The 13629-nt window shown below is 36.1% G+C and overlaps 1 protein-coding gene across 9 annotated transcripts in view; it reads left to right on the top strand.

Moving 5' to 3' along the window:
• The window catches only part of ARHGEF3 (Rho guanine nucleotide exchange factor 3), a 126827-nt gene that overhangs the window by 65445 nt on the left and 47753 nt on the right, over positions 1 to 13629 (top strand). For all 9 annotated transcript variants that reach the window (XR_007708704.1, XR_007708703.1, XR_004780505.2 and 6 more), the window contains one exon: positions 1295 to 1357. Coding sequence is in view for 6 of the 9 variants with exons in the window: in XM_050712796.1 (XP_050568753.1) it covers positions 1295 to 1357 (63 nt within the window). In the remaining 3 variants the exon portion in view is untranslated. The remainder of the gene's footprint in view (positions 1 to 1294; positions 1358 to 13629) is intronic.

Genomic DNA, 13629 nt, shown 5'->3' with positions numbered 1-13629 from the left:
AAATATAAAAAGTTTCAACACCTCTAGCTTCATTTTAAAACAGCATGAAATAAAAACTTCTGGATTTTATAATAAATATTCTTTACGTTTGTTCATCAAAGAAATGGTTATCAGAAGCCTTATGCTTGACTTAGTAGATGCAGTGGTTATTTTACTGGCTAGAGTAAAACCTCCATGCTTCAGAAGAGCCTGCGGCATGAGTAATAGGGAGGAGGAGGTGGGGGGATGGACTACAGCTTTCTTTTTTTTTTTTCCTTCCCCCATTACTAATTACAACTTTCTCTCAGGAGCAATTATTTAGTGTAATATTACTGAAGTTACTGTAGCCCAAAGTGACACAGGTATAGTCTGTGTTCATGCAGCGCTTCTGTATTTCACATATATATTTCTCTCTCTATATATATATAAACCCTTTCTTGACTGTTTTAAGATGTATTTAGTACTTCTGCGAGATTCAGAAAATATAAAAAGATAGGAGATCTGGACAACATGTGTGTTTGTTTTTTATTTTATTTTGTTTTGTTTTGCTTTTAATGCTCATCTTTTGACTTCTGTAGACTGGAAACTAAATCCCAGCTGTTATCTGTGAATGCTTATCTCTACTTGACAGTGGAAGACAAAACAGCTGGATAAATAGGGATCATATATTCTGTGACTTCTCCTATTTCTTAAATATTCCTGGTCTGGTAGAAAATGCAGAGCTCTGTTAAATGAAATTTCATGCTTCTTATTTGAAAGGCACAAAGATTAATCTTGTGATCAACCTGTGAAATGACATCAGGGAGGGTTCTTCCTTTTCCAACACAAAAACTGAACTAAATTCCTGCAGTATATTTCACCTGCAGTATATTTAAGAATCATAGAATCATATAGGTTGGAAAGGACCTCTAAGGTCAACAAGTCCTACCGTTAACCAAGTACTGCTGGGTCTACCACTAAGCCATGTCCCTCCCTCCAGGGATGGTGGCTCAACCACTTCCCTGTGCAACTTACAATATGCAATAATTCCTCATGTTTTTAGTTAAAAATAAAGGTATGTTAATTTAAGTGAAACTAACTCACTGTGAGCAGAAAAAGAACCAACGTTTTAACTAACTTATATGCAGGTAGGTGGGTTTTGAACACAAAAATAGAGCTTGTATTCACATGCATGATAATTATAATGACTAATGATGATGAGAGAAAGATATTAACTATGTATATCTATGTGTATGACTTCATTATGTATACCTGTTTTGGAATCAGGCTGATGGTAGTTGGTGGTATTCTTTAAGCTTTTCATTTTCTTTTGTAGAAGAAACGAAAACAGAGTACTCAGGATGAAGATACAATCAGTATTTGCAGCCTGGATACATGTGTGAGTAACTTCTTTATTTTCCCTTTTTTGCCTTTTCTTCCCCTTCTTGTAAAATAAAATCTGGTTATTATATGTGCTATGAAATAAGCCCATTTGTCTTTTTAGCTGGATTGTTTGCATGTGTAGCATTAGTAATTTGTTTTGCTTATTATTAAAAATTTTAATTTTATTCATATCACTGCTTTGCATTTTTCTGTACTAGTATTTATAAAGAGAAAAATGGAAGTTAGAATGACAGTAAAGCAGTGAATCTCTTGTTAGTAAATAATTAGCAGGACAAAAAGGCATTGTGAATACGGGACTTAAAAACAGACCTTTTATCCTATTGCTTGGCTATATGAGAGGGTTTATTTCAGTTATGTCACTGATGTTGTGAAGCTGTGTAATGTGATATTAATGCAATTATGAGATCTACACGCATCATTTTAAAGTGATGTGCTGAAAATACACCTATGATTTTCTATCACACTTCAGATGTGATGAAAACATCCAAAGACCCATTTTATAAATTGTGCAGTTTTAACATACTTTTTAAAAACATACTTTAATGTGTATATTGTTTCCACCTTCTGAGTATTGATTTTATTTTACAAACAACAACAAAACAAGTTATTGCAGTGACAACTATCTGCTTACTTTAAAAATAAGCTTTAGGGACCAAAATCTTTCTGTTGAGTTTGGTGGATGTCAAATGAAACCGTGTGTGTGTGTGTGGTGGTTATGCAGTACACTGCAGTGCATGCTGTTTTCCATGTAAAGCTGTGACTTAAGGGTACACTTGGTCTGGCAACTCTCTTATGTCTTTGAAAAGATGGGCCAAGTAGCTTATATGTATATCCTCAGTGAAAGCATTTATTTTCCCAGGCAGTGGCTAAGGGCACCAAAATTGAATGCATGTGTTCCTTATTAAGAATTTAGATTCTAACTGGGGTAATTGTATATTAATAAAGTTTTCAGGTAATAAATCTCTCAGGCTCTGTAATAAAATCGATATATATATGTATTTAACAAATAAGCATATTAGACTTTCCTGTACAGCATGCTTCCTGGCTTACATAATTAGGTGAATGACTCCCACTCACTTCTCGCAGCTCACCTCAGCGAGCTGCTGAGGCAGTGAAGTGCTGCCAGCCATGTGGCACACTTACTGCTGCCTTGCCTCAGCGCCTCGCCTCCAGGACGTGCCTCGTGCTTTGTTCTTGTTCTTGAGGGTTTTCTTCACTGCTTGCCTTTGGTGCTTGACAACGGAAAGATGTGGCAATTTTTTGACTCTGTCTGAAGTTTCCAGTTTGTGTAAATGCATCTGTTCAACACCTTTTTCCTGTCCCCCACCTCTCCTGGACAAAGAGAGGGTGTTAACTGTTTAAAGACTGGAGTTGCTCCATGCCTTGGAAAGCAACATACATGTTGAGATGGCTAGGTCTCCTGCCAATTTACCTCATCATCTGGCTGCAATCTTTTTATAAAAATAGATATAAAATGTTTATATGACTGACCATGGCCAGACACACCTGTCTTTTCAAGAGGAATCGGTCATGACAGAATTTCCTTTCACAGGAAATGCTGGTTGGAGCTTTGCTGACTCAGGACCAGGACTGGTAACCTAAGCACGTTAAATAATCTTTGTATTTGCTTAGTGGTCTGGACTTGTATTTATGTCTTGGGAGTTTATCAACTGGCTTATTAAACTGGCTGGTTGGTCTTGGCTCATTTTATTGCCAGCTTAAAGACATGGATTTGTAAATCCCCTCGATGTCAAACAGTTAGTGATAACTTGTGACAGATGTGGCCAGCAGACTGTGAGGGCTGTCAAATGTATGAATGTAGCACAGTCTGAAGTCTGTTTTTAAAGGAAAAGGTTATCCAATGTGGTTTTGTTCATGTTGACCTCCACAGACAGGCTTACTTTGTATTCAGCCTACACAGTTGACTCAACCTGTAGTGTTGCATGCTGTGCTCTTAAAGTAGTGATATGTTCTAGAGTGATTTGCATATTTGTATTGATTTACAGATACATAGTTAATATCTCTTATGCAAATTTTAAATTTTATAGATAATCTATGATAGCTTGGAGTGACAGATAAAGTGAAACAGTTTTCAAGGTCATACACAGCTAAGTATTTTTTCATCTTTAAAACAGCCAACTACAGCTCCTCAATTCTCTGTATTTCTCCTTGTGCTGGTAGGATGTCTCTCCTTAGTTAAATTTAGAGATTCAATTTCCAGATTTTTCTGTCTGTGCTTTCAATCCTTGTTGCTGCTGTCATTTTTATTCTTTTCTAAGACCCAGCCTTTGAAACATAGGTCTTCAGTCTGTGCAATCCTCTTCTGAGCCAGGTCTGTTGCTGAAGGAGCGTAAATCCTTACATTCCTCAGTCAGGATCAGGCAGCCAGTTCTTCTGCGTCTTACATGGAAGCAGCATGACTATTTACTTCCTGTAGCTGAGTGCTCTTTGGGAAAACAAATTTTGGACTGCTGCATGTAGTTGGTACATTATACTAAGTGAAGCACTGATGAACGTTGTTGTCTGGAGGTTTTTATGTAGAACACTCAGCAAGATGGCTAAAAGCAATATATTTTTAATTGCTGTTGCAAAGTGGATAACTGTGAAGAAGATGAAATTTTGCAATGATGATAGATGATACCATGAGTCTCAACTCCATAAAACCACAAGTAACTCAGGAGGTATCTAGAGCAATAAGCTGGTAAAAACCTAATGCAACACTTGCACTTTTCCAAATAAAATTGTACCTACTTAAGCAAAATGCCATTCAGGAGAAGAAAAAGGGCAATGTTGTGCAGTATTCTGCTATTAATTGTATGCAGAATTTGTTGTAAGCTCAAGGAAGTTGCTTCTGTTTTCTTGTCATATCAAGAAGGAACACACAACAGATGCATGATGAACTAGATAAGTAAAACATTTTCATATAAAGCCTCAGAAGAGTTAGTTATTTTGGTTATATAACAGTTATCATTTGGTTATATAACAGTTATCATTTCTGAAAATAAAATTCTTTCAAATGTTAACTTAGTATATATGGAACTGGAGAAATATTAATGCTCATCTGTCAATTTGCAAGTTAATAAAATATGCTCCAATATAAACTATGAACAAAAACCCAGATTTAAGCACAATTTACATACATTAGATCAGAGTTCATTAATTTTGATTGCTTTTAGTGCTGAGTGAAGATTTGTTATGTATTTGAGTCAATATAACTAAAACATTCTTTGACCTAATTAAACTTAATTATAAACTCAATAATATTTGATTGCTAAGGTATGGTAAGGTAGCTTTGAAAAGCTTAAAGGGGATTACATTTGCATCAGCTTATCAAAGTTGAGATAATTAAAATATATATTGTATCAGGGTCTTTTTATTTCTATTAAACTCTGCTGTGTTGTATGTTCACAGTATAAAAGGCATTCAGCTTGTCCAGTAAGATGTATACAATGTGCTTGAATTATGCATGACTTTTAATATTGCTCTATTGCATAGGTGGTCAGTGTTCCATCTGTGTTCAGACTTTATAATAAAGTGACTGGTCTTAATCCATTATTAATCCATCATATGATTGGTATGGGCTAGACTCTGTCTGCTGTTGGTATTATTTGGAGTACTTGTAATGTCATTTATCTTAGGGCCATGTTTCCTTATCCTCTTGCTATTTCTCATTAACCGCGGCCTTCGAGTGCTCTGTTGGAAAAATGTATAAAATGCCAGTTATGCTGCATTCTTTTTTTTTTCCCCCGTTCTGGAATGATCTCAGACTTCTTGCGTAGTGTTGCAATACGGTTACTCTTTATTTATGTGAACAACTTCTCAGAGTTTGGGTAATTGTTCCAGTAAATCTTCCAGATAATTCTAGTGAAGATAACCAATGTGTGACGAAGTTAGACATCTTCAATGCAAATCTGTCTATGCAATGTGCCACATACTGCATGAACATGGAGCAAACTGTCTTTATGGGAACTGTGTAAAAAATGACCTCTTGTACAAAATCACCCAGATTCTAAAAATCAAAGCTGATCTATAGTTATCTTAAATGAAGTACTACCTTTCTTTAAGGTTTAACTCAAATCATAATATCTTACTGTGACTAAAATCTATTTGTCTATTTCTATTTAAATTTATGTACAAGATGTACACTGAATACAAACAGCCTTACCTACAGTGCAGAGGCCCCACTGGGGTAATTGTCCCTGCTGACCCTGGGGAAATTGTTCTCTCATATGCATTTATTTTTTCCACCACAAAAAAATAGACATTAGCTTTGGCTAATTAACATATTTGGCAAATTCAGTACGACTCTGCCCTACTTCAGTCATAAATGGTTGGGACTTTAGTGGTAGGATCCATCCTGCCCAAATTTTGGCAGCTCCATCTGCGAGTTATTTTGATCTTACATGCTTTTGAGATGTGGATCCTCTTTTGAAGGGAAAACATGATGAGAGGTCAGCTGAATGTTGCACTGATACTTTGTGAAACATGTTTTTTGGCAAAGGGAAGATATTGCAGAAGGAAAGTACAGGTATAGGCTTCAAGGAGGTTGCTGAGAGATGTGTACCTTATTCTTTTTGTTGTTGTTGTTGTTCCAGCAGTTGTGCAAGAATGCATAAATTTGTGCTTCTGACCTCATGGTACAGGTAAAGGACTTCTGGTATCCTTTCCTAATATTTCCTTTTTAGTTCTTTCTCTCCTCTTCTTGCAAAATCTTTGAAAGTTAGAAGCTGCATTAAGAGATGTATGTCTGAAGTGGAACAAAAGGGAACATATCCACTTGCTATTTATGATCATGACTGAAAAGACAAAGACTAAACAAGTTGTTGTACTGCTGAGACATGTAACAGTAGAGGAAAAATAGGAGCACAAATTCCAGGGTGAAGGATGATTGATAGGTGCATAAAGATGCAATAAACAAACAAACAAACAAAAAGAAATAGAAATGCCTGAGTGAAGGGGAAAAAAAAAAGATAAATTCAATTTATTGTGCATGCCTTTTCCTCTGCTTTGAGATTCTTTATTGTTGTGCAGTTCTTGTCATTCAAATTGGACGTTCAGTGTATTCTTTAAGGGGAAAATAAAGCAAGATTTTGCGTGGAAATTGTTGGTTCCTAGAAAACAATTCTTCTTTTAATATATATATATTTTTTTCTGATGAGACGTGCAGAGTACCAGAGTTCATAAGCTGAAAATATGCATAACCATGGAGCAAAAGACAGGCACTGTTAAATCTCTCAAAGTAATCCATGGATGCTCTTCAGAAAAGCCACCGCTTTTGCCATCTATTTTAATAGCTGATCAAATCTTAAATTGTTATCAAGTCTTGGGAGCTGTGGAAGACTTGTGGTGTGAAACTGGAGAGAGCTTATACCAGTTCTTAGATTTAGTGTTTTTTGGTGAGATCAGCCATGGTCATGCATTTTCTCCTTCTCTTGACTGTAAAGAGAGAAAAATGAACTAAGGCTTTTCCCCCAAACCAGAAACATGTCATCCAAAAGATGCATTCAGTTTGTGTGCTTTGCTCCAAACCACAGAAAATTTCCTGACTGAAAAACATAGGAGACTAAAAGGAACTTAATCTTCAAAAAGTACAAAAAATGATTATTTTTAGAAATCACCACCCTATTTATATCTCTGATTCAGTCGGCTTAAAAATAATCAGTGTGGATTTTAACAGTAGTGTAGATGAGGTTCAGTTCAGGCTGGCTGCCTGGTTATTAACTGAGGGCCCTAACCAAGCCTCACAGTTTGTGCTCAGCTCAGGCAGCTTGTGGCAGGTCCTTATGAGCCCTTTTGGCCATATCTACCTAAACTGCAGCCCAGCACTTCTTGAGCTACAGCGGCTACTCTGAATGTGATACACAGACAGTGAGTTTATGATTAGTTTTCTTTAATATCTTTAGTATCCTAGGTCATCTTCAGTACAGTGACTATACAGGCAGAAGGTGGTTAGTAGGGTTGTACAATTTGCCAGTATCATTCATATTTCATTGCAATGTAGTAAGTTGATAAATTGTTATTTTCTTGAATGATACTGTTTTCTTTTATGATGTTCCTCTGTAATGGAAACCGGCAATTGAAGTTTGAATTCAATTTAAGTTACTTTCAGGTTACAGAACCAGACTTGACATTTGCTTGTTTTTCAACATGGCAAAATCAGGAGCATTTGTGAACAGAAATTAGCCAGATGTTATTGACAGCTATGAAGTTGGGTATCTGTTATGAAATGAATTGCGTGTGTGTTGATTGACTTGATGCAGATTTGCAGAGATGTAGTTACATTTTCATAATGAAATTTAATCAAGAAAACAGAGTTGTTGTAGTTTGGTGGCTTGTTTATCTGGTGGTCAAAATAAAAATTTATGTTGGTTCCATAGTCATAAATATAATATAGTCCAATATATATTTTTTAAATTAAATTTTATGCATCATCAATGGTAACTGTATTTTATTCTGCATATATAATATGGACCACATAGACAGAATTTGTAAGAAAAAGAAAGGCTCTGTATAAACGGTGCGTTGTGTATACCCTTTAACCAGCGCTGAGCATTTCCAAGTTGTGTTATACTTCTGACTGTAACAGCCTACCTGTACTTACCACATTGAAGAGGGAAAGGATGGCTCATTCTTCCTCAAACAGCTGCTGGAAGTGTTTGAAATTGTGATATAACCCGGTGCTTATTGAAGTCTTCAATAGAGGTCAGATGAGGATTTCAATAAATCAGTGTGGCTGTATATCTTAGTCCACAGCTTTCTGTAATGCCAACTACATTTTGGCTGTGATTTTAAGTTACCAACTACAATATGAAATTACATTTGTACATAAATCTACAACGATGCCCCTATAAAATCCTAGGGCTAGGGTAGACCTCATGAGGCCATTTGCCCCATCCTTCCTTCTCAATTGATGAATTAAACGACAGTGAAGCTCTTCATGGCAGGTATTCCTCTTGGTTTGTTAGAAGCTTCTACAGCTTCTGCAGGCAGCCTAATGTAGCGCTTCACTATCTTTGTTAATATGACTCTCCTCGTGACTAACCCAAATGTTTCTTTTTCTAACTTAAGCTCTTTTGCTCTCTTCATCTAGTGTTGGTACAAAGTAAGGACTTCTCTGTATTTTAAGACTGAAAATCCCAACTCCCCACTCCAGTTCCTCATCCATAGGCTCAGCAGCCTCACTTCCTTCCTTGTGACCTGTCACTGATCTTTTCTGCATTCAGTGTCTTTTTCAACTTCATTACTCAGATCTGCACAGTCTGTTACAATTATGTTCTTTACTAGAATAGTGATCATTTTATGTCACTTAAGCTATAGTCTTGTATGTGTCAGGTATGATAGTCACACTTCCCCCACAAAATAATGATTTTAGTGTTTGTTCAGCTTATCTGTTATGATTCCAAGTCCATCACTGCAGAACTAGTATGTAAATGATTGCTAATAACAGCCTTTATGTGCTTACATGATAAAATCTGTATTGCCAGCATTACTTTAACATTGATAAATGTAAACAAAGATCCTGGTTAAAAAAGTTTGAAATACAAAGCACTCACTGAAATTTTTATTCCAGGATTCATGTTTTTCATCAATGACCTTTTTAGCCCTTTGTCAACACTAATGTCAAATATACTTAAGGATCTCAGACCTCAGGAAAAAAATTCTAATTCCAGAGTATTGGTAAAATTCCCACTAATGTGTGTGTGTGTGTGTGTATGTGTGCACGAAACAGAGGATGGTGCAGAATATAGTTTGTTGGCTTGAGCAGAGGCATCTTATGAGGTCTATCTTTTCCATAAAGTGTTTGTTTTCCAAAGCTGCTTTGAGATCAAGATACAAAAATTTCTTGAGCAGCGTTCTGTATTGCCATCACTTATTATTACAATTGAAAGGGATATATAAGTGCAAGCTATTAACTGAAGTTCATTTCAATACAGAATCACATAGAGAGATATAAGCAAGTGAATCTTAAAGTTTATTGTTGAGAAGTGTAACATGCTTTTTCATAAAATTTCATTATTTTTCTCTGGGGATATCTTTGAACATGGTGGTAATCTTAGAATATTATCTATGCATAGCAGCAATTTCTAAATTCATTTGGTAGCCCTTAGGATCTCTTATCTCTTGGAAATTTTTTTTGATTACTTCTCCCATTCCAATATTAGCTATGTAATCTGGACAGCTGAAGGATATCTGCTTGCAGCCGCCGACTCACTTTGTTATGCAGCTCAACCCTGTTTCCTTAGCTACAGGGTGGAAAGCAGCAAGGAGGGGGAAAGCTCCCAGCAAATAGAAGCCCAACAAGTGTTTGGAAATGCTCCAAGAGTATTTAACAAAAAATAATGTTACTGTTTAGAACTGTGTGAATGTGTTTCTCAATAAAATATTAGTGTGTCAGCTCCACTGATGAATGAAAATGAAGAAAAAAGGAGAATGAAAGTACACACAGTGCGTATACATACCTGCATACATACTTATATATACATACACACAGCAATACCCTGATTGTTGAGCTACAGCCACTGACATACGGGAAGGTGAGTAAGATAATTTAGCCAGTTTTAGACCTAACCTGCAGTGAACCTATCATGTACATGACATGTCATGACCCTACAAGTCTGCCTTAAAATGGGAAAAGAAACAAACAAAGATTTTAAGATTAGACTGAATTTTCAAGCTTATTCTGAGCACCGGTCTGCCATAAAATCATACTGCCTGTACAGGGACAGAACATCTCCAGTGGTAATTTCTAAGATCTTTACAGTTACTTGAACTTGTTCATTTAGATAGCTATGAAAATAATCAGTAGAAAATACAGTAACTTTAACATGAACCTGCAAGGTTCATGCAAGTGGTCTTCATTCGGTTCTAAATTTGATTTGCAAGGTCAAATCCAGATCTACTGCTACATTGGAAGACTGTTTCATTTACTTTCTCTACACTCTCCTATCGGAACTGCTAAGCCTGTCATTAGTTGGCTTAGAAGGTCTATGCTTTTAGTTACTCTGTTAATTGTGAAGGCAATGGTTGTGTAAGAGCCTAGGTGGTATTTCTGACAGCTGCTCACAGGCAAACCAATACTGCAAGGATTTGACTTTGTCTTAAGAAATGCTAAGACACCTGCTATTTTTGTACATTAAAAATATTATTTAAATTGCGTACATTTGCTTTCCACTGATGTTAGAGATTGCCCTGTGAGTTTTGTGTGCCTCTTATAGCTTAATCCCTTAATGGAGGACAGATTCACCTGATTTGTCTCAGTAACCTCGCTTTTTTAGTGACCACTTGATAGAACTGGGAACTGAATTGCAGTCTCTTTAAAGATCACTTTCCTGGTCTGCAAGCAGGTTAACTGTCAAAGGTATTCCTTTGCACTCTATAGAACTCTATGCCATTTTTTTAAAAAAAGATGCTTAGGTACTGATGGATGCATGTATCTGTATATAATTTGCAAAGGTGCTGAAGCATTTAATTTCCAAATGTGACTGTTGGTAACTTAATATATTTAAATAACTGGTTCTGTATGCTCAGTGGTTCTACTTAATTTTAACTTGACTTCTGTCGAGTAATTGACTTCTGATTTGGTTTTCTAAAAATGTAATTCAGTAAATAACATTCAATATCTAATATTCAGAAGGCAATATTCCACTAGTTTTTTTCTTAAGTATGTTGTTAAAAACAAAGATTTTTCTGTATTTCCTCATAAAACTGTTATAATTTTATAATTTTCCTTTCCACATTGCCTTACCATATTTATAAAAAAAAAAAAAAAAAAGTGTCATTGTCATGTATTTAGAACAAACTTAATTTTAATATATGTAGGGCTTGAACTATATTACAGCATAAGTGGCTTAATTACCTCCCTGATTAAGAAACAGAATAAAACACTAGGTTGTTTTGAATATTTAGCTTATTCTGTACCAGCTGCATATTACTGAAAAGTTGAGGCAATTTATAATGTCTTACTGTTGTTATTTGGGTAAGTAACTGATTCAAGAATTTGTATTAAATAAAAACAGAATTGTTGGTATTGCTGTAACTGTAAGCTATGTAGATACCCTGATAAATAGAAAGAGTATATGTAACATTATTAGAATTACAGTTGATCTGTTTAAAATTCTATTTAACTGCACAATTTTGCTTTTGCTGTGTGATAAGCTAGTTCTTCAAGGAAATGGGAAAACTGCAAGTTCTTTGTGGCCTTTTTTGAGTACGTTCCCTTTCAGCAGATCTCATTTACTTATCTCTGGTAGCTTTGAATTGTGAGACGTGCAAATGGAAAGGTCTGATAATTGGAGCTTAAATATATAACCTCGGTAAAAAGCGCCGGTGTTCTTTGCATAGTTGTGACTGTTCTGTAAACATTAGTGAAGAGCTTTGAAGGTAAATGAAATGAAGTGCAGTAATTAACAAAACAAATACAGGCCCTTTAGCTGTAAATTTCTTCTTCCCATGAATTTAACAGAATTTGTTAGAAACCTTTAATTTCATTCAAAGTACGGGGGCCCTGACTGTGTGAGAATATTAACAAGTTGCAAGTTTTAATAACCATACACTCTTACTTATTACTTACAGCTCTCTGTGTCAAATCTGTCAGTGTATATCTGACAGTGTGTGTACATAGATATCTATATATCGGATTTTTTGGTCTGAAGTGTCGGTTGTTGGTGTGAAAGGTGGTCAGTGATGTGTTTGGGATGGGCTGTAAGCAGGGTGCGGCTTAGCAGGGGGCAAAGTGTGACTGGATTTTTTTCTGAAAGCTGAAGCATTCTGTGACAGTATGCACTGGTATTGGTTATAAATAATAGTGAGTTATTAATGGGTTAGTTAAGTTCTGAAAGTATTTGTAAGTAATGCAGAGTAGCTGGATGAAGTTTCTCATCTTATATGAAAGTTCCCATGGTTGATGCCTAATTAAGGCAATTGCGTTAATTCTGGGGCATAAATCTGAGAGCTTTCTGAGCATTGTTGTATGCAGGTTGGTATTTATTGTATGCATTGTGTTATTTCAGTGAGTTATTGTTCTCATTCTGTTGTTTCTTACTTGCATTTGAAACCTGTTAATTATGTTCCCCCTGTGACTTGTTTGTGGTACCGTGTCTTAGAATAACACGAGGGCTTCCTGTGTGCTGTGTGAAATTTGCTCTGAATTCAGGCAGCTTGTGTGTTTTCATGTTTGAAGACGTTTTTTCTGTCAGGGTAGAACCTCTTACCAGGAATAGCATCATTTTATGCTCATTTTTTCTGTCCATGTGAACTTGCTGACTACGTCTGTGTGAAATTGGCCAACGAACTGACTTGGAGGATGGGTTTGTGTCTATCCGGAGTTATAAGGCATTTCTTGTAAGAACATGGTTTGTCACTTACCCATTCTGTGGCTTCGTTTCACTGATTATAGAATGCTGATGGGTTTATTTTAACCTAGCAATGCTAAGAAATTAGAGATTTCTCAAGGAATTTAGTGCCCTAATTCCTGGTAAAAGTTAGCTTGGGGATTCTGAGCTTTCTCACTTGTCAGTTTGGGCAACTTCAGTTGCAGCTCCTGGAGATGGTGGCAGCCCTGCAGCCTTGAGCTGTCCTGAGGAGCTTTTGCCAGGGTGGCATGAGCCACAAACTGAGCTTGTGCTGGCTCCTCAGCTGCCACTGCTCACAGCAGAAACCCTCCTGGTGAATCCCTGAGTGCCAGTCCCTGCCTTCTCTTATGTCACCCTGTAGTCATTGCAAATGGGTAAAATAAGCACAACTGGGAAGGAAATGGGAAGAGACAAAAATAATTCTAGCTGATCAGAACCCCACTGTAGGATAATCCTAAGAAAATGCTCAGTACATGAGCATTTTTCAGAGACATGAGTTTGGATATTTTCATAGTATTGAAAATAATTTAATTTTCTATTTTTTTCTTGATTAAAAATAAGACAAGCCTTATATGTTCATGCAATCTTTGTTATCTAGCAGTTATAACATGATTAGCACTCTTAAATATCATGTAAAAGGGAGTATCTCATAGATTTTCTTTGCTCCAATTACTTCTGAAAAAGTGGCATCAAGCTATGGCATTCACATTGTCAGTGTTCACAAAATCAGGAGCATTTAATTTGTCAAGATCTTTGTCTTATAAAGTGTCTTTTTGTAAGCTGTTGATCGTTTTTGCAGAGGAGTTTTGTAACATGATCTCATCGTATTAACCTGGTTAATTCTTATGCAACTTCTCCAGCTTTGTTCAGCACAGATTAATTTGCAGTGATGGATCTAACTTTCCTATTATTGCTT

The sequence above is a fragment of the Cygnus atratus genome, chromosome 10, assembly GCF_013377495.2.
Source record: "Cygnus atratus isolate AKBS03 ecotype Queensland, Australia chromosome 10, CAtr_DNAZoo_HiC_assembly, whole genome shotgun sequence".
In the NCBI taxonomy this organism is placed as follows: Eukaryota; Metazoa; Chordata; class Aves; order Anseriformes; family Anatidae; genus Cygnus; species Cygnus atratus.
This window is presented reverse-complemented; position numbering and strand designations above follow the sequence as displayed.